This window comes from Podarcis vaucheri, assembly GCF_965113315.1.
Source record: "Podarcis vaucheri genome assembly, chromosome: 4".
In the NCBI taxonomy this organism is placed as follows: Eukaryota; Metazoa; Chordata; class Lepidosauria; order Squamata; family Lacertidae; genus Podarcis; species Podarcis vaucheri.
In genome coordinates, this window is record NC_138762.1 from 81,370,934 (window position 1) to 81,392,887 (window position 21,954).

At 40.6% G+C, this 21,954-nt stretch overlaps 1 protein-coding gene across 2 annotated transcripts; it reads right to left on the reverse strand.

Moving 5' to 3' along the window:
* Window positions 1-1,702: 1,702 nt before the first annotated feature.
* On the reverse strand, window positions 1,703-20,969 carry CDC16 (cell division cycle 16). Of its 2 annotated transcripts, XM_082218642.1 has the most exons (18): window positions 20,791-20,969; window positions 19,240-19,294; window positions 17,676-17,773; window positions 16,931-16,969; window positions 15,780-15,920; window positions 15,187-15,346; window positions 13,368-13,462; window positions 12,040-12,173; window positions 10,299-10,378; window positions 8,306-8,355; window positions 7,241-7,314; window positions 6,862-6,987; window positions 6,323-6,475; window positions 5,712-5,775; window positions 5,316-5,377; window positions 3,965-4,100; window positions 3,764-3,854; window positions 1,703-2,482 (listed from the first exon to the last, which is right to left on the reverse strand). In XM_082218642.1, the coding sequence occupies exons 1-18, from the start codon at window positions 20,836-20,838 to the stop codon at window positions 2,217-2,219; spliced, it is 1,872 nt and encodes a 623-aa protein (XP_082074768.1). In that variant the 5' UTR covers window positions 20,839-20,969; the 3' UTR covers window positions 1,703-2,216. The 2 variants fall into 2 exon arrangements, with proteins under 2 accessions (XP_082074768.1, XP_082074769.1); XM_082218643.1 differs by lacking the exons at window positions 19,240-19,294; window positions 20,791-20,969 and adding an exon at window positions 18,984-19,118.
* Between the last annotated feature and the right edge of the window lie 985 nt (window positions 20,970-21,954).

Here is a 21,954-nt window from a genome sequence, read left to right on the forward strand (position 1 = left end):
GCCGTGTGTTTCCACCTTTGGGGTTTGAAGCCAAGTATATAATGTTAACTAACCACAATCCATTTGTAGTAGTTTATTGAGAAATACTTTTGTTTGATGTGCTCCCATTTGATTTGAAAGCGTAAGCAGCAGTTAAGCTGTAGTGTGTACCTTTGAGTCAGCCATTGTGTATGTACAGACAACAGTTTGACTGAAGAGTTACGTGCAGGGAAATAATGCTCATTGGGTGAAGACATCTTGCCTACCTCCCTCTCTGGTGTGCACAGCAACATAAAGTGACTTGAAACACAGTGGCTGGAAACAACCTCACTGCATTTTAAGCCACTAATGTGTATACAATGGTAACTTGGGTTACAGACGCTTCAGGTTACAGACTCCGTTAACCCAAAAATAGTACCTTGGGTTAAGAACTTTACTCAGGATGAGACATCATGCGGTTGCAGCAGGAGGCCTCATTAGCTAAAGTGGTAGCTCAGGTTAAGAACAGCTTCAGATTAAGAATGGACCTCCAGAACGAATTAAGTTCTTTTTTTTTTCCCCGCCAAAGGATTCTGGGAACTGTAGTTTTGCCCCTCAGAGAGCTCCAGTTCCCGGAACCTTTATTTATTATTATTATTATTACTTTTTTCCCCAAATACAGATATATAGTCAGACAAACAACAGTTGCAACAGAACAAAGAAAGAAAAGAGAAAAGATAGGAAAAAAATTCATCTTTCCAGAATATTTTTTCATAACCAATTGGACTTCCCCACATCTCCCCCACCCTGCATTATTTGCAATAAAGATATCAACAAATTGTTACCTTGTTTCATGCGTTTTTTGTACTTTCAAATTGTTATGGTTTAAGTTTAAAATACTTATTATCAAATTACTTTTGCTCTAAAATAGGCGTAAAATTTACTTAAATCTTTGGTCTTTTCGTAATTATAACTTAATTTCCCAAATCATCAAGTTTTGTTGCTGAAGCTAGACTTTCCAAACCATGCAAATTCTCAACATTCATATAACTTATAATGTTTTTGTAAATAGTCCTTAAATTTTTTCCAGTCCTCCTCCATTGTTTCTTCTCCCAAGTCTCGGATTCTGCCAGTCATTTCAGCCAGTTCCATATAGTCCATCAATTGCATCTGCCATTCTTCCAGCGTGGGTAAATCTTGTGTCTTCCAGTGTTTAGCAATAAGAATTCTTGCTGCTGTAGTTGCATACAGAAAAAAAGTTCTATCTTTCTTTAACACTTTCTGGCCAACAATACCCAGCAGGAAGGCCTCTGGTTTCTTGGGAAAGGTATACTTAAACACCTTCTTTAACTCATTATAAATCATTTCCCAGAAGGCCTTCACTTTCGGGCAAGAACGAATTAAGTTCTTAACCCAAGGTACCACTGTATAGCCTAGATAGGTGATGATAAGAAGTCTCTTGCGCCAGGAAACCATCAAAGCACACTCCGAGGCTCCCAAGAGTACATTGGATCTGCCACACATCTAATGTCCTAAAAGTGCAGCTTTTAGGAGACAGCCTCATGAGTTAAATTTGGATCTGTGGATTCTAATTAGGCCTGCAGGCTGAAGGATCCCTATGCCTGTTGTAAAAGTTTGTAACGCAGCAGCACCTGAATTTTCATTTAACCAATAACCTGTGTTTGGATGTAACTCGTGTCAGGAAGATAGTGTGAAGAAGCAGTAAGGAATCTGAAATGACAAATGAGGCTAGACAAGAGTATTTACTTCCACACTTAACACTTGGCAACAATTAAATTGGGGAGGAAATGCATTCAGGTGATAAGAATAATTTTTTTACAATTGTGTGTGTGAGTCAAACAAAGCAATGAAAACTTTAATTCTGGTTTAAAGAATAAAATATAGTATCAAATCATCAATTTTGCAGGGGGTTGTTATGACACATATTTAACATGTAAATAGAGAAAGTTAGAAAGCCAAGGCAGGAATTCATCAGCTCTTGGACACAGAAAAAAACCTGTTGTAAACTAAATATTTTTCAACATTCACAGTCTTTTTTTAGTAACAGAAATCACAGGATGCAGTGAAGAGTTTAAAAATACATATGATTATTTTGCATAATAAAATTGGCATGAACAAACACACTGTCACACTGTCACAGTCGTGGGCAGTTCTTTGATGTCAACAGCAGTTGAAGAAGGCATGAGGTGACAAAAATGCACATTACACGATGATGAATCTATTCTAGCATTTTAAAGTCAAGTACTGTGATCTGACATTGATGTTTCTAACATCATATCACTTTCATTCATTTCAATTTCAAAGGTTTCATCCAATGGAGGGGGTGCTTCCGTAGTTCTCCTCTGATGTGGTGCTTCCACTGCCATGATACTACTTTCTTCTAAGGTTTGCTTTTCTATATCAAATTCCAATACGTCCCACGCAGGTGAAATAATGTTCTTTAATGTCTTCATAGTATGCACATCAAAGTCATAGCATCTTAATTTATCCTTAATTGCAGTTCCTGAAAGAGATTGTTAATTTCCGCCATGAGATTACTTCCATGTAAAAATACTATTTCTGTCCAGTCCCATTGACTCTTAAAAGACAAAGTTCACTATCTCTAGAATCACAGAACTGGAAGGGACCACAGGGGCCATCAAGTACACCCCTCTATGATTCATTTTTTACTTTATTATTACATTTTTATCCCACTCCCCCCCCCCCAGGTGCTCAAGGTGATGTACATGGTTCTGCTCCTTTCCATTTTATCCGCACAACAGCCGTGTGACGTGGTTTAAGCTGAGAAACGGTGACTGGCCCAAGGTCATCCAATAAGCTTCATGGCTGAGTGAGGATTTAAACCCTGGCCCTAAATACATCATATTGACTGTAACCTGTAGGTCTTTAGATAATTAAGAATGCACACAGTAATTTCTATGTCAAGAAAGTTAATCTTCTGTTGGTTTTTATGGCAGCATCATCATTAAACTTTGGCAATTGCAATGGTGAAAGAACTGCATGCAATGCATACTCTACTGCATAAAGGTAAAGGTACCCCTGACCATTAGGTCCAGTCGTGGCTGACTCTGGGGTTGCGGCGCTCACCTCGCTTTATTGGGCGAGGGAGCCGGCGTACAGCTTCCGGGTCATGTGGCCAGCATGACTAAGCCACTTCTGGTGAACCAGAGCAGCGCACGGAAACACCGTTTACCTTCCCGCTGGAGCGGTACCTATTTATCTACTTTGCACTTTGTGATTTCGAACTGCTAGGTTGGCAGGAGCAGGGACCAAGCAACAAGAGCTCACCCCGTCACGGGGATTCAAACCGCCGACCTTCTGATCAGCAAGTCACAGGCTCTGTGGTTTAACCCACAGCGCCAACCGAGTCCCACTCTACAGCGTAGGGGGGAGCAAAGCTAATGTTTCCCAAGTTCAACCTACAGATTCTTCAGATGGGGCTAAGAAAGATTCCTGTCTGAATCCATGGAGAGCTATGACTAGTTAGTGGTGGACAGCTTAGCTAGACAGTGCTAAGCTAGGTGAACCAATGGTCTGACCTGGTGTAAGCAGCCTCCCTCTGTTCTTAAACCAAGCTGTAATTTCTTACCAAAATAATTTAATAAAGCCATTGACCTTCTGCCTTCTGGGGGACTCAGCAAATGGATTACTAGTGATAAGTGTTTCAGTGCTCTTCATGGAAAATATGTGCTAATGCTCTTCGTGAATGCACATCTGTACTGACAACCGTAGCACTGTGGGAACATTTGAATAGCTATAGAGCAGTAACAAAATTGCAGCTTACCAATGTAGGCTTCGGAATCACCAATATACATTTCTATGCAATGCCCAAGCATGGTCACTGAAAACGTATCATCTCTTCTAAGACCAAGGGCCTGATTAAAAAGGACAAATTAGAAAATCAAGAAAAGTGAAAGATCATACTGAGCACATCAAGCTTGACACCAATTCCCCCCCCCCCCGCAATTTTATAAAGATTACATACTGTATGAAAATAATCAATTGCACTTTCAAAATTTCCCATCAGACTGTGAATGTATCCAATGGAAGAATAAGTAGAAGCATTCTGAGGAATCAACACTAGAGCTTTACGATGGTATTCGAGAGCTTCTTCGTACTTCCTATTAAGAAAAACATGGATAAGGATTAATAAATAATAATAATAATAATAATAATAATAATAATAATAATAATATATTTATACCCCGCCCATCTGGCTGGGTTTCCATCAGAACACTAAAATACAATAACCTATTAAACATTAAAAGCTTCCCTAAACAGGGCTGCCTTCAGATGTCTTCTAAAAGTTTGGTAATTATTTTTCTCTTTGACATCTGATGGGAGGGCGTTCCACAGGGCGGGCGCCACTACCGAGAAGGCCCTCTGCCTGGTTCCCTGTAACTTGGCCTCTCACAGTGAGGGAACCACCAGAAGGCCCTCGGCGCTGGACCTCAGTGTCCGGGCAGAACGATATTGTTTCATTCACATTATTAGGAAATACAAATAGTAAACAATTGGCCATAATAAAAAAAAAACATGGTACACTGGGCTGGTTCAGATGTTAAAGTACCCTCCTAACATGGAAAGTAATCTCAGCGGGAGTTCTCCTGGCCATTTCAAAGAATCTCAGCTTAGCATTCCATGCAAACCAGGAATACTGGTTAAAAACAAAGAATGGTTATTTGTTCAACAAGCTAATTTTAAACCATGGGTTATGAAGCTGGCTTTTAAATAAACCACTGGATTCACGCTGTAAGGTGAGCGAAGCTGAAATTATTTAAAACTGAAAATAAGCTCAGCAGTAGTCTTCCTACCACCTGCATGAGAAAAGAGGAAAGGAGGGAGTGCACGAGCCTGAGATTTCTTTTGCGATGCTTGTCCTACATGCTACTAAAACAATGGCTTAGCATTCACGCAAACCAGCCCACAGGGTGAAAAGAAGAACGCAGAAGGTAGGAAGAGAAGCTGTGAGATGAGGTGGGCCGGGGGGCGGGCGGGAGGTGTGTAAGTAGGTTTTGGAAAACTTTATCTATGAATGTTGAAGGACAATGAAGTTTCACATCCTGGCCTCAGGAACTCTATGCAGTACCTCAGGTCTCTGAGCTTTCACTGTTCTATCATAAAGACTAGAAGCTTGCTTTTTAAAAAATGCAATAGCTGAGATGTTTACAATACCATATTCCACAATACATTCCATTTCAATATATAATATGAACATGCCAGATAATAAATATAATTAAATGCATACAGAAGGTTTAGTAAAACTGGAATGCCATACCATTTAAGGATAAATACTTAAAATACTAAGTACTGGTAAAAATCGCTGTTCCACTTACTTAAGCTTTCTGCATACATGCCCCAGATTATTCAATAAAGGTTCCCACTTGTCAACCGTCACCTGCAAGACAAGCATCACATCTAAAGACAAAATTTTAATGCCTCTAAAACAAAATATTGATTGAAGTAAACAAGCTATTCCATTGGCTGATTAAAAAAAAATCAACACCCATGCACCAAAGGATGACTTGCTATTTGAAAACTTTTGTGCAATACCATAGGTGGGAAGGTGGTGATCTGCATATGTATTGCTTCTGGGATATGGGTAGCTTTTAAGCAGAATGCTTGGTGGGATTCTTCAAATAGCACTTTGGGGTCCTACTTTCAAAACACAAACAGCTGAGATGAAATTATGGCCAACTCCATATCTATATCTATAAATAAAAATAAAATACCTCATTTCCAATGGCTTTGATCTTTTCTAACGCATCAAGAAACCACTTTTCTGCAGTTTTCCAGCTGAAAGAAAATAAGATAAAACACATTTAGAGCTCTATGTCTTATGCATATGTCTCTTCAAATTAACAGCTTATCTATTTTATTACCTATAGGGCCTTGCGTACAGAAATGCCACTAACATGCAGCATTGAAAGATGCCTATGGGATATCTCTCTCTTTTTTAAAAAAGGCAGAGATGTATGTGTTTTGTTAATGATGCTTACTGTTCCAATGTAAAAATAATTCCCATGAGATACAAAAGCAGTGCTAAGTACTTAGCTGGTTTTTGAAAACCGCATCTGATCACTGAAGAAAAAAATAATATATTTCCTAAACTACAGTTATCAGTGACTGTGATAAGTGGTGTAGCTGCCGTTGCATTGCCAACATGATATAGTTTATATATGAAATAGTTGAAGTGACACATTAATACTAGTACTAAGTTCATTAAGTGCACAAGTGGGCAGTATAATGGTTTCTAGGTTTTGGAGGGGGAGCTAACCAAGAAAGGAAATTATGTGCAGATATCTGGTACAAAGACAACCCAAAGTTAAAAATAGTAACTTACTCTCCATTTTGAAATGCTACCACTCCAACTTCATGCATCACAAAAGGGTCTTCGGGTGCAATACTTAAAGCTTGGCTGAAAAACCGCTCAGCTAATTTTGAGTTGTTGGTCAAGCCGTACTCCAGCCCAATATACAGCATTGGCAAATGACAGCTACAAAAATAAAGAACACAAACAGTAATTTTAAAAAAAAAAAGACATGAGGACATTTAAGGCAGCACTGCATTTCATTTAAACAACTCTTTGATCTATAGTTTTAAAAATACTGCAAACACTTAAATGAAGGGGGGAAAGACAGAATAGTTAAGTTTCCTTGTTTTGACAAGCATATCCATAATATTGCACTAGTAACTAATGTAAAGCTTACTTTCTAAGAGAAATATTAATTTCGCTGAAAGCACTGAATACATCTCTGATGGCAGATGTTTTCCCAGTAAATTATTATTTTTGTTTATTTTTCATCTAATATTAATACCCTTTGGCTAAGATGGTTTTATTGGACTACATCCCTATTTCCTGGCAATCTAATTTTGACCTACCCTTTCATCAGCTGGGCTGCAGTGAAGTAAGCAGCCATTGCTTGGTCATGCTCACTTTCAACTGCAAATGAGTGTCCATATGCTATCCATGCTGGTCCATATGTTCTCTCAAGGGTGGTGGCTTTGCTGAAACATAAAAACCAGGTACGTGAAATAAGAGCCAACGAAACCTGCAATGCTAAATGTAATGCTTAAAGCTGTAACTCTGAAGTACAACTACTCCGGGAATAGTTATTTACTGAAGTGTGCCAATTCCAGTCTTCAGGCATACAGAAGGTTGCCTGGACCTTACTTAGTTCATCAGTGCTAACAGTACAAGGTTTCTTAAAATGGTAAACTTACAAGACAGAAGGACTACAGAAGACAAAGTGAAACTTACCTAAGGTATCTTCTGGCGTGCTCATTTTTATGGCCAACCATGAGATAATAACATCCTACAGCAAACCAGGAGACCTAATGGCCAGATAAAATTCAATACACGTTAAAGCACACTACTGATATGACAAGTTTGTATGACCAAGTAAGCCAAACTATGGCTTACTGAGACTGTGCAAACATGCAAACATTCTGTGCCGTGCTGAGTACGAAAAAGGTTTGGCTTAGCATGTTGTTTGAACTGCAACTTGCAGTTAAGCTCTCTCCTCACTAACCACAAGCAGTAGCCCAAAATAAGCCTTGGTGCAGCAGTAAAAAGGACCAAGGAGAAGGAAGGTGGCTGCAAGCTATTTTCCATGGATCCGGATTGGTAAGCCTTGGTTTGGCTTACTGTGTCATGAAAACAAGGCCAATGTACGCGATCGGTTCCATTTAAAATGTAGGAACATCGTGGGTTCAAGCAAACAGCATTAGAAACATGTTCCTTTATTATCACTTTTTTCAAAAGGTAGCAAAGAGACATGTATCAATTAACCAACCTTTCAGCAAGTGCAACAAGTACTCTGCATTTATCAACATTTTATCCCTTTCCCAAAGGAAATGGTTTGCTGGACTGTTTCCTTATTTTTGTGGCACGGAGTCCACAATATTTTGTGGCTGAGAAAATGTGACTTTGTTGAGCAGCAGGTATACAATTTGCGATTGTCAGTGCAGTGCGCACTGTGGTTCAACAACTTGTGGATAGCTAATTTGATTCCATGTGTGATGAGTAGTACAATCCCTTTTCTACCATGCCTACTCTATTTGTGAAATTTTAAAGATTGGGGGTGTGTGTCGAAGGCTAAGCATTTTATGTACCATTAAGCTGAGGAATATTCATGTAGCCTATACAGAAAAGTGGTACTACCAATAAGGCTAACATTATAATAAACTATTCATTACCATAATAATGGTAATAACATTTCACTTTAGATGTATATGCTACTATATGGGTCTTAACCTTACTTTTAAACTTTTTTTATGGTATTCATAGCACATTTATGAAACAAAGAACAGAAGTACAACTTACAGGATTATTTGGGTACAAATCCACCAGTTTATGGGAAAGGTAGAAAAGTTCTAGGAAGAAGAAATATATTTATGTTAAACAATAGTATATATGTAGCAGTTTGTGTTGAATGTTGATAAAATAAAGTGTTATGCCTTTTTTGTTCACATTTTTATTGGATTGAAAATTATAATCAGAATAAAGCTGTCAACTGTTTCTCTCAAACTATCCCATATAATATATTCTTATGTTTTCAAGTCTATTTTCAAAGGCGCTCATTCATAAGTCATGCTAAGGCAAACTATGGTTTACCAAAACCATGCAAATGTGTTGGCTCTTGGAGACGATGGGCACCCGTTTTGCTTCTTGACAGTCCTTTAACCATAGTATGGCATGGCAGCCATACTTAGCATGCCATGTGAACCCAGGATTGTGGCTAAGGTCTCCATATTAACCATAGAGCAAACCTAGGCTAGAGTTCATGGCTAAGGAGGAAAGATCTTAATCACAATCCTGCATTTGGGCATCACCATGGTTTAGCTGTTACATGCTAAAAGTTCTGGGCAGGTGGGGGAGATCAAAAGCACATCAAAGTGCAAGTAGATAAATAGGTACCACTCCAGCAGGAAGGTAAACGGCATTTCCATGCGCCACTCTAGTTCGCCAGAAGCAGCTTAGTCATGCTGGCCACATGACTTGGAAGCTGTACGCCGGCTCCCTCGGCCAATAAAGTGAGATGAGCGCCGCAACCCCAGAGTTGGTCACGACTGGACCTAATGGGCAGGGGTCCCTTTACCTTTACCTTAATGAGTCAGTTGGCTTACCATGCCATATGAACCAGGCCACTGACAGCCACTCTAGCCTGGTTGGCATGTTAACATAAAATATTCCGTAGACAATTTTAACATAACATGTTGTTTCCAGTTTTCTTTACAATAGGAAGCCAACTTTGTCGCTAGGAACAAGGTAATCAGTAGTCCTCATCCCTTGGGTTGGGCCTTCCACTGAGCAAGATTTAACATTTCATTGAACTATTTTCCACTACGGATGACTCACTGTTACAATTTTTTTCCTGGCTCTCCACTGAAAGCATACACATTTCCCCCTTAAAAATTAAAAAGGAGGAATTAATTTAAAGTAGTGTGTATAATATTAACTACTTAAGTAGCATCTGAATAACTGCAAATTATAAAGGCATAAAATGCAAATATACTGTCTAACAGGATGAATAATTTTCTGCCTTTAAATGAGAAAATGGACTCATTTCTATTGCAGAACCAGCAGAAATGTGTAGCAGAAAATCATCAATGAAAGAGTGAAATATTGCTATATTAATTTTAGTTAATATCAAATCCATCATATATGGATTAACACACAAATATGGGTCCTTATGCTTTCTTTATGACCACCCATCAATATCTGCCTACAAAATCTCATATTTTATTTATTTATTAAGGCTTGCCTTCAATGTGGCTTGTCTAGGAGAGGAACAGACTTCTACCCATGCAGCAGGACGTCACCTTCTCTTGCTTCCTCCTGCAGGTCCCCATGTATCCTAAAATTCTGCTCCAAAAAGCTGAGACACCCCCCAGAGCAGATTTTGGGGGTGTGCAGGAGGAAGGAGTTGAGGGTTAAATCCTGTTGAATGAGTGAAAAATCTGCTTGTTCTGTGCTGAATTCTGGCCTATGCAGCCAATCCTTCCTCCAAGTGGCAAGACATGGTTCTCTCCTATACTATTTTATTTTCACAACCACTTTGTGAAATAGGTTAGGCTGAGATTTAGAGACTAACCAACGCCACCCAATGAGCTTCAGGGTGGAGTGGAAATTTGAGCACAGCTCTAGAACCCTGGTCCTAGTTCTACTCACTACATCATGCTAGCTTTTAACTCCTGAATTAGAGCTGAAAGGCCTATTCAGGAGTCAATGCAAAATATAAAAAAATAAATAAAAATAGACCAGGAATCCCTTTAAAAATAATTAATATTCAATTTGTATTAAAACACCTTCTCACCATTTGCTTTATTCAGCTCCACAAGTGTCCCAATATGCACAGGTAAACAACTGGCATGGAATGGATCCTTTTCCATTACTCTAAAAATAAGTGGAAATAAAAACCCTCAAAGGACAGTAACTTAATAAAAATTGAGGCGCAATTAGATCATTGCTATTGCAAAATATGGTAGAATTGTTTATTACTCTGTATCCTTCCCATCATCCAAAGTACTCCGAGAGGCACTAAAATACTGTAGTTTTCAGCTCCAGATATTAAGGTTCTCCCCCCCCATCAAATTTAAATAGGAATATAGAAAGGTGCTCTATACTGAATCAGACCATTAATCCATTTAGCTGAGTATTGCCTACAATGACTGGCAATGAGCAGCTCTTGAGGGTTTCAGGCAGGAGTCTCTCCCACCCACACCTGGAGATATTCGGAAACTGAACCCAGGACATTCTGAACACAAGGCAAAGGCTGGACCACGGAGCCACGGCCCTTCACCGCTAGAGAAAGAAGATCAGACTCAGCATTCACTCAACAGGAGGCTCCATCCAGTCATGACTTGCTGACAAATGTTATCTGCGAATATAGTCATACCTTGGAAGTCGAATGGAATCCATTCCACAAGTCCGTTTGACTTTCAAAATGTTTGAGAACCAAGGCACGGTTTCTGATTGGCTGCAAGAAGCTCCTGCAGCCAATCAGAAGCCGCGGAAGCCGCGACGGACGTTCAGGTTCCAAAGAACATTCACGAACTGGAACAGTCACTCTGGGTTTGCGGCATTTGGGAGCCAAAACGTTAGTCTCGCAATGCGTTCGACTTCCAAGGTATGACTCTACTATTTTACCTTGCTAGACATACTGTACACTTAAAAACACAATGTGTGAAATAGCTTTCTATGTGCCCTGCTTAAAGTTGTCCATTTCCAAATGCACATATTTGGTAAATGAATAGCTAAACCCAGAGCTGGGGAACCTGTGGCCCTCCAGATGTTGCCAGACCACAATGGATGAAGGAATGGATGAAATTTAAAGACTATTTAGTTAAATTTAGTTTATTAAGCTAAGACAACTTAATTGGAAAAACTTGCAAATACCAGAGAGGCTTAGGATTTAAATATGTGATGTTAGAGAATAATATGTTTAAAGTTAAAATGAAAAGAAAGAATGATGTTAAGTGATTAAGTTAATTTTATGAGAAATTTGGTTTTGGAAAACTGTTACAATGATATACAATGAAACTCAGCCAGGGGACTCAAGGAAGTCACTTAACAATGTTACTAAGATTGGATTAAGTACAGTTAAGATTTATGCTTGTTTGTTTCAAAATTTTGGAAAATCAATAAAAAACAAAAACCCCAACAACTTGCACTATCCCCAACCACTGTCCCTGCTGGCAGCAGTTTATGGGAGTTGTAGTCCAGCAATATCTGGGGGACAAAACCTCTACAACCCTGATCTTATCTCATCAAAATTGTCATACAAGACACTTCAATGCGCCGAGCCCCAAACATTTATCCCCCAAACCTTTAGTAAAAGACCGAGAAAAAGCTAACAGGCAAGGTGTAACTGATACAGTGACAGCTGGTGGGATTCCAAACGGTAGCGACCAACAATTAAGACATCCAGGCTTTACACTCATCTCTGCTCTATGAAAAGATGCTTTCAGTAAAGAGTGAATTATCTACTGGCTTCCACAATTGAGTGGTTTCAAATAAATGCTATTTCATAACAGGCTGGTGATATATGTACTTACAGAGAAGTGAGCTTATAGCACATCTTGAAATCGCAGTTATAGTAATGCCTTTCTGCTAAAGACACGACGACATCCAGATTATCTTGAAGACCATCTACAGATTCAGGGATCAACGTTTCACTGGGTTTATTATACTGAAAGAGAGAAGAAATGTCAATAGAGAACCATGTGGTTGCTCAGATCCATAATACCATTATTGCTAGAGGGCAATGACATACCTCCCCCCGCCCCTATTAGACTTTGGTTCAGAAGCTTCCACTTGGTCTGGAAAGGTGGCTGGCAAGACCTAACAAGATAGCAAGAACCAGCAAGTGCATTTTTCTCTAACACCTTCTTTTCAGATGGATGAGGGAGTGTGGATGAGGGAGTGTCCTTGTCCATTAAACTGCATTCTTAATCCAAACAAGGCCATGCTGTATCACCTATCAGTTGGCTACGGAGTGCCCTGAGACAGGGTATTGCCATTTTAAAAAACAGTGTAAAAGCCTCATAAATTCAAGCAGTCCTATTGTTAAGGGTGGCGACAGGGGTGGGGCAGAGATTGCCATCCTTTCTGTTCACATGAAAGACAGTCTATCAGGATCATTCCATTCTTCCATGGGTCTTTGTTTCTACAATAATAGCCAGATTGGTTGAATAGACCTAGAGGTAGTCTTCTCACACAATGAGGGTGGGAGTAGGGAAAAGGCAGCTAGAGCTGCCCTTCCTGCTATTCATATCAACAGCTATGTATTACAGGGTAAACATCTGCTGTGAGAAGCCTGCTGTACTCATAGAGGCTCCCTGCACAATTAAGGTTCCAAACTGTGTAAAGAGACTTCGTGAGTATAGCAGACTTGCTGCTGCAGATGTTTGCCCTTCAATGCATGACAAGTGGCAGGGAAGTGTGATGGCAACATAGTGAAAGGCGCATAGCTAGCGAGAGCATCTATGCTCTCCACTGATGAGGTTCTAATTGTGTGAGGAGCAGAGAACTTGCGTAGGGCTGCAGAGTTTTCCAAATGATAATCTGAGCCTGATCTTAGCTTTATATTTTGAAAACTGCATTGTTTCCATTATAGCCATTATGACCCTTCTAGAATTATTAAATATATATAGTAGATCATATTTGGATACAATGAAAGCTTTTGAGGGGTGAATTCTGATTAATAAATAGTATGCAAGGTCACAATAACTGATGCTAAACTGCTAAGACACAAAAAGAAGCAACTCGTAGGTTCTAAGATGCAAAATATAGGCTATTGGTTACATTAAAGTATATGTAACAGAATGTTATCAAATTTACATTTGAATCAATGTAGATTTCTTTTAAACTACAGTACTATTACCTTTTTTAATTTGTTCTCAAACAGAAAATGTAGCAATACTACTTCTTCTTCTGTACACTGTTTTCCTAGAGGTAGAGATTCCAGCAGCTCTTTTTCTGAACACATCAGTTACAAAAGTGAATTCCAGAAGAATGGTAGAGAATAATAAAAACAAAATAAAACATCAAACATTTAAAACTTCTCTAAATAGGGAAGGTAAGTGATACAATATACTTTGTGGCATTGTATTTGTATGGTGTAATTCATATGGATCAAATGACACATTGTTTGGGATGAAATTTATACAATGGTATAAATGTGGTGCGTTATTGTGATGCTTTTTCACTGAACATGAGATTTGTGGCAGGAGCAGTGCTCAGGTAAAAATGTTTCAACTGCTACCACATACAGCATCATAAAACATGTTGCACCGAGATATAAGATTCTGATATACAGTCAGTCTGTCTAGAGAATTAGGAACACTCTGCTACTTCCTATGTATGTTTACCTGTCTTTGTCTATTCTGCTGGGAGCTGCCCAGAGTGACTGGGGAAACCCAGCCAGATGGACAGGGTATAAATAATAAAGTTATTATTATTATTCTATAAATATGTCTCCAAAACTTTTAGAACCTGTGCTTCCCTTCTGAATTTCCTCTGCCCTGTGCCTTTCTCCTCTCTCCTGTCCTGCAAATCTTACAATCTGACACCAATAACCCATTCCAGAAGTGAGCATGTGGAGTTATGTGCCATCATATGCAGTTATGTATAATCGATAGATTTGATTAGCAGTGGAAAATAGCAGGGGAAAAGATTTCCCCCCTAAAAATCACATTCAGCAGCACTTCCTTTTTGGGATGATAAATAGCAGAGATGTGAATCAGTGTCTTTTTTTTCCAGGGAGGCATGAGATCTACCCAGATCTTAGCTGGTAGGGTCGAAGGTTCCTAGAAATTCTCTCTCTCTTCCTGTAATTCCTTCTGCCTTAGAAACACCATACCCAAAAGGGGAGGCTTGCTTCATAATTTAATAAACACTAGCCTGTCCATTGCAGGGAACAGTAGAGAAGCAGGGTGAAAATGGCCTTCATATGCCAGTTTGAAGGCTGTATTTTATATTCGGACTGATGAAATGCCTATCACTATGGCAGAAAAGAAGTAAAAGAGGGTTTGCAGGATCACCATCAGTGGGGAAGGTGCTGCTGGTTTTACCCCAACTGCAGCACTGCCTTCAAATTCATTTTCATGGGGGAAATAAAACAATGAACTTTAGCCATTTGCTAATACAAGGAAGGGAAAGTAAAGAGTACCGCATTCACGGGCACAACTGAGCTGAGGGCTACCACACTGAGCATGTTGCTATCACATGATGGCAGCAGTGCTGGCTGAGGATCCAGTAGATCCCGTGTCAGCCCAGCCTTCCCTCCACAAAAACACCCTGCTTTGGAGCATTCTGAAGTCTACAGCCACTAGGAACACCACTGCTGGCATCTTCCATCCAAACAGAGTTTGGATGGGCACACAGGGATGCTCCACGGTGACCGGACTTCCCTGCCAGGGGCAGAGTTGCCTCATTAGTGGAGGCTGGTGACACCAGACAGTGCTGGGCAGGGGGACAGCTCCGCTTCAAAAACAAAACATAAAAAACCTCCAGCAAGGAAGATTGTGAGTTTGAGCTGCTCTGTCGGCTTTGGAGAATAGCCAGCAAAATTGATTTATTTTGAAAACTGGTATCTCTATTCAATGGTTGATATAATTTAATATTTTGTTGATTAAAACAGTTTTTTTGGACAAAGAGAAATAATGTTTTAAAACTGGAGGGGTGATGAGAGTTCTCCAAACCTTCTTCTGCTGTCAGCATATGGTGTGATGTTAAAAGGTCAAATGCTTCGAAGCAGTAAACATCGAGTTTCAAGGCCTCTTTGTAGCTGAATGTTGCCAGGGTTCTGTTATCAAGTGCATCATAGATCTTCCCACGCAAAAGGCAAATAGAGCTCTTGATCTGATGGGAAAGAATAGGTGGAGGTCAGAGAAAGAATTGGTGTTTGCAGTTTGATTCTGAGCACAAATGAAAATTTAGAAACAAAAAAATGCATTTTATTCATCAGATTGGACCATTCACACTGAATAAAATTCATAGTTAAGTGTGTTATACAGTGGTTATACAGCGGTACAGTGGTTAACCATGGCATAGCCCATGAGGTGTATACTTGATTCATGTGTGTCTTTACTTTATTTATACAAACACAAACTCTTTTAAAGATGAAATACTGTTTTAAAGCAAAGATGAAATACTGTTTTAAAGCCAAATTTTAAAGACATAACACAAGACTATTGCAAATTAACATCACCACAAAGCCTTCTAGCTACTTTTCCTGCAGCCTTGAATACATCATATGCTTACATTAATTTATATCTGTCAATATGTTACTCACTGAAGATTGTGAAACCTCCCAGTCACTGGAACAGTCCTTTGGACCACTTTCATCCTTACAATATTTTTCGAACAGTCTTTTGTTGATTGGTTCTTCCATGTCAAGAATATCAAGAGCCTGTTGATATTCTTTTGCAGCATACTATACAGAGAAACTCAAAGTTATGTTATGTTTAAAGTGGCAATGCAAAAAGTACTACTTTTTTTAAAGAGCTCATCCACCAGGTTATATGCCTTACATAATTCATTCTGAACAACTTTACACATATAAACACACATATCACTTTTGGTTGTTATACAGGCATACAAAGCCTAAACCCATCTCAACCTCAACATCCACAGAGTTGCCTCTTTTTTGTTAGTTTCTTTTAGTCCCTTCATTCTCTACTTCCCTTTAAACCTTTGCCACCATACCAAGACTAGCTTTCTGTGCTTATTATTTTGTTCTTCTGTTTCTCACAGAGCCGTCTTTCCTATTGGGCTTACTGGCAAGTTGTGCCAGGGTGCTGGCCTCTCAGGGGTGCCACAGCGAGTGGGGGAGCTGCGCGGCTTTGCTGGCGGCCTCCCCTTTCCCTGCACACCTGCCAGCTGTGCCCTGTCCACCATATGGCTGGTGGGCGTGCAGCTTGCCTCCCAAGCCTCCTCAGGAGGAGAGCAACCCCCACAAAGGCTTAGGATGGTAGCTGCGCCCCACCAACTATATGGCTGGCAGGTTTGCAGCTTCCTTCCCAAGCCTCCGCGGGAGGAGAGCAATCCCTGCAGAGGCTTGGGGGAAGGTTGCCAACTCTGGGAAAGGGGGTAGTGGTGCCGGAGGGATCTTTGAACCACAGCGCCGGGTATGCTTAAGACAGCCCTGGTTTCCCACCCTATTCCTACTGCATATTATTTAGATGTGAGCTTTCAAGAAAGGAACGCGTGTTCCTTTATTCAATAGTGATCACTGTCCTGAATCTTCAATAAGCACAGCTTTAAAATAATTATAGCATTTAAACTACCATTTGAATTGCAGTATATTTTAAGCTAGCAGTTACAAAATAGTTCAGGTTTTCACATTTCTATCTCAGCTGCAGAAATAATCCCTTCTGCCATGTGATTTTCTTATACGTACTGGCTGCTTAGTGAAGAATCATTCTAATGTAAGTAAATACTTACATGACATCTAGCAGCAAGGTATCGACATGCTTCATATAACTAAGGGAGAAATTAAAATTGTTTAAATAATTTTGCACTTCGAAAAGGTATAACTTTTTAAAGAATAAAGATGGTGATGCCTGACATAGCATTGTGATTCTTATACTTTGTACTTTCAATTCATGAGTCTGTTTATCATATTTTGACCAGTTCCTTTAATACATTCTGTATGCCAAGAGTCAACTCTTTCATTGCCTTTCTAACTGAACTGCTCTTTGTCATCTCCCTTCTGCCAACATAGAACTGCTGACTTAATTAATTTTGAAAGAATCCTATTTATCTATGTATTAAAAGAAATAAAAAATCTAGGAAACAGAAGGAATGTTTTCAATAAAAATTGTCTTATGCTACTTTGCTTTTCTGTAACCACTACCCACCGCTGGCTTCAGCAAGACACCTGTGAGCAAGTTAGCAGTTTGTTACCACTTCTATACTATTTGTATTTCTTACTTTACTCCCATTGCTTCTACAATACTGCAGTATTTGCTTAAGTGCTATCAGCACCTACAATTTCAATAGTTACTTGTGTTCCATTCCATCTTATCCCCATCTGGTGCTTTGACTATTTTCTCATATGTTACCTATTTCATAAATTATTACAGAAGGTGTAGCAACCAGCATGTCTGACAATGCTCGACTTAGCAACTTGTACAACAAACCAAAAAGGCTAAAATGGAAGAAACAAGACTGGTCTGCAGTATCTTACCTTATCTAGTTTTCTTGACCTAAGGGCATGTGCTGCCCTGTGGTACTGAGCTGTGAGGTAAAGACACTGAGCCAGCCAATAGATATCCTGTGGGTCTTCTAAAATGAAATAGCCACACAACTTTATTCAATATGATCTCCCACAAAACTCACGTGCTTTATCTTGCTTGTATGGGATATATTTCGTTCACAGCATGTTAAAAAAACAGCAACACTTAATTTATCAAAAGCAAGTATTTCTATAATTGATAAATTAGGTGAAGGTAAAGGTACTCCTGCCCATACGAGCCAGTCGTGACCGATTCTGGGGTTGCGTGCTCATCTCGCTTAAGAGGCCGGGAGCCAGCGCTGTCCGGAGACACTTCCGGTTCACATGGCCAGCGTGACGAAGCTGCTCTGGCGAGCCAGCACCAGCGCAGCACACGGAAACGCTGTTACCTTCCCACTATAAAGCGGTACCTATTTATCTACTTGCACTTTGACGTGCTTTCGAACTGCTAGGTTGGCAGGAGCTGGGACCGAATGACGGGAGCTCACCCCGCCGCGGGGATTCGACGCGCCGACCATACGATCGGCAAGTCCTAGGCACTGAGGTTTTACCCACAGCGCCACCCACGTCCCAAGTGATAAATTAAAGAACAATTTAAAAATCCTATCTTTGTCAACCTGAGAAAAATGTCTAAGCACTAAGTTAAACCAATCCATTAGAATTTTGCATTGCATTTAACAGTTTTTTAGACATAAAGGTGTAAACAATGGCCACATGACTGCATTTTTGGAGATAATGTGCATCAGATATAAGCATTATAAACATTTGCTAGGGAAATAGCAAATTCACTGTCATTTTTTTTTACACCATTGCAAGCCAGATCAGAGTTACTGTATCTCAATGATGGTGAAACACCACAATGTTGGAAGTTTTTATTAATAAAAATCAGTTATGGGAAATCTCTGGATGCGGACCTGCCATACCTCCCCATCTGGCCCACCAGCAGGTTTCCAATAAGTCACACCCTCCTGCTCTGCATGTGATGTTCTATATGACATCAGTTGTAGGGCTGGTAAATATTTCTCTCCCTTATAAAAGTGGGATTGACAAGCACAACCCATCACCAATCAGCTGACCATGAGTGCCTGCAAAGCGCTACACTATGCAAGTGCTGTTGAAAAGCTGATCATTGATGTTTGCAAAGTGCTGTGCCTTTGCCTGTGCAGTTTGATTTCAAACTGTGCTGGCAAAGGAAAATGGATCCCCTGATGTCACTGTGAGATACAGTAGTTTGATTTACAGGTGGGCAGACCCACCCACCTGTCAAGCTTTGCCTGCAGGTGGTGGAGCAAGTAAGGATCCATCCTGCTGGCTTGATCCAGTTTCCCACCTCTGCTGTAAATACAGTAGTTCAAAGGTATCAACCCAAGCAATCCAAGCCTGAAAGACATGTCATGGTCATTCTGAAGAAAAATAAACACAATATAGGAAAGGGAAATTCATTTAGAATACACTTCCCAAAAATAGTTTTAGAAAAGTTGACTGCTGTATAATTAAAGTTAAATATGTAACTTACCATGAGACAAAGAAGCTACTTTATCTGCCCAAAACAGAGCACTTTGATACTGTTGCTGTTTTTAGGGGCAAAGAAAGAACAAGCATTACACATGTTTTTCCTATAACAAATTGTATTGATTACATTTGATTCCCACCCTTTATCCAAGGGACTCCAGGCAACATACATGGTACTCTCCCCTGCTGTCACCTCCCAGTTTTATCTTTTTATCCGCTCTAGATTAGGCTGAGATAGTGTGACTTGGCTCATGGTCACTCAGAGAATTTTATAGATGAGTGGGGATTTCAACCTATGTCTCCTTAGTCTTTCTCTAACAAAACTGGATTATTGCATATACAAATAAGCAATGAATTTTTACTTATCCACCAGGAGAGAACCAATCTGTTATTACTATATATACAATCCATTTGATCATTTTGCAAATGAGGAATTGAAGCTAAATGACCCACCCAGAACTATCAACACTTTGAGACACTGAACTATCACCAAAAGAAGGACTGTCACTTTATATTGGAAGGGCCTCCTGTATGTTTAACTACAGCATGTCGGACAGAAACTATGCCACTCACTGAAACCGCCTTTCTACGCTAGAAAAGGCACATAGCTTCTAACAGGTAAGTAATGTGGCGATGGCAACCAGGGACTGGTAGGGAGAAAGACAAGACAGGTGAACAATAGGTGGAGCCAGAGCCAACAGCAGGCACATCTAGCTAATTCTAGTTTGATAGAATCATAGAACCTGTAGAGCTGGAAGGGCCACGAGGGTCATCTAGCCCAACACTCTGCATGGGCGTAGCCGGGATTTACCGTATGTCAGGGAGAAAGGCTTTATGTTGGCGGGCGGGGCAGAACCGAACTATTAGTTAAGTATTTCTACTCATTTACAGTGGTACTTCGGGTTACATAAGCTTCAGGTTACAGACTCCGCTAACCCAGAAATATTACATCAGGTTAAGAACTTTGCTTCAGGATGAGAACAGAAATCATGCTCTGGCGGCGCAGCGGCAGCAGAAGGCCCCATTAGCTAAAGTGGTGCTTCAGGTTAAGAACAGTTTCAGGTTAAGTATGGACCTCCGGAACGAATTAAGTATTTAACTTCTTTTGCAGACAACTGCACTGAACGTGTGATAATCAGAGTACAGTGCAAAGTTCTTAACCTGAAGCACTATTTCTGGGTTAGCGGAGTCTTTAACCTGAAGCGTATGTAACCTGAGGTACCACTGTACTTGATTTAGCTCATGACTCCCCTGCAATGCAGGAATCATTTGCCCAACGTGTCCCTCGAACCCACGACTCTGCTGAGATCTACAAGGGCAACACCTTAGGAAGAGGCAGCTGACTCCCTGCACCAACCCTTAGGCTGGCTGCAAGTAAGAAGATGGCAGGCAATTGTTTGGGGGGGAGGGTTGGAGAGGAGGGTGAGCTGAGGCAGAGCTTCCCGTCCCCCCCAAAATAGTGGGCGTCGTTGGCGGCCAAGGAGCGACGTTGGGGACCCCGAGAGAACGACGCGGGGGGGGGAAGCGTCTCCCCACCTTTCTCGCCTTGGCTCACCTGGTCTATGTACTGCCTCACCCGCTTCCGGAGGCGTTCCAGGTTCATTTCTCCGCAGAGACCCCTCGGGGGAAGCCGGACGGCGAAGCCGCCTCCGCTGTCTCGCCTCGAGCTCCTTCCCGTTAAAGTACAACCGCCGCTCGCGGCTCCTCTGACAAGGTCCGTCGGCAATAGCGCTCCCCCGCGACATCGCCTCGGTGCAACAGTCATAATTGCACCCTCGGAAACGCCGGCCCTGCGCACGACGTTCCGGCAGTTTCTCGAGGCGTGGAAAATACAAACAAACCGCTGGTGTTTTTAAATTTGCACAGAGCGACCTACGGGGGCGGGGTAAAGTATTGTTTAGGCGGGCGACGGGGTTATCGCTGCTGTTGATATTGGTTTTTCCGTATGCCCCCCCCCCGATCTTATGAAATATTGGTTTGTTTATATTTATTGGATGGACTGATTTATATACCGCCCTTCATCAGGGTGGTTCACAGACAGAGCCTGATTTAGGATTGATGAGGCTCTAAGCTACTGAAGATAACGGGGCCCTTTATATGTCCAGAGGTCCTTTGTCAACAACAATTGGTCGCTGTTTTTTGTGTTGAATAGATGCTATATGGTAATTCATGGACCTAATAGGTATCTAAAGCTATTTGCACATAACAAAATATTGTAGTTTTTATTTTGTTTTTTTATCTTACTTTTTGGAAATATACATCCAGTTTTTTCCCCACTTCAATTTTTTTTTGGGCCCCCAAGAGAGTGGGGCCATAAGCTATACAGTGGTACCTTGGGTTACAAACGCTTCAGGTTACAGATGCTTCAGGTTACAGACTCTGCTAACCCAGAAATAGTTCCTCGGGTTAAGAACTTTGCTTCAGAATGAGAACAGAAATCGTGTTCTGGTGGCGCGGCGGCAGCGGGAGGCCCTATTAGATAAAGTGGTGCTTCAGGTTAAGAACAGTTTCAGGTTAAGAACAGACCTCCAGAACGAAGTAAGTTCTTAACCAGAGGTACCACTGTAGCTTGTTTAGCTTATACGCAAATCCGGCACTGTTCACATATACAGGATAAAAAACATGAACAGAAGTAAAACGAAACAGCAAAATGATAACACCACCCCTATTCCCACAGACACATATAAAAAAAAAGGCTGTGAGGATATCAATTAGCAGA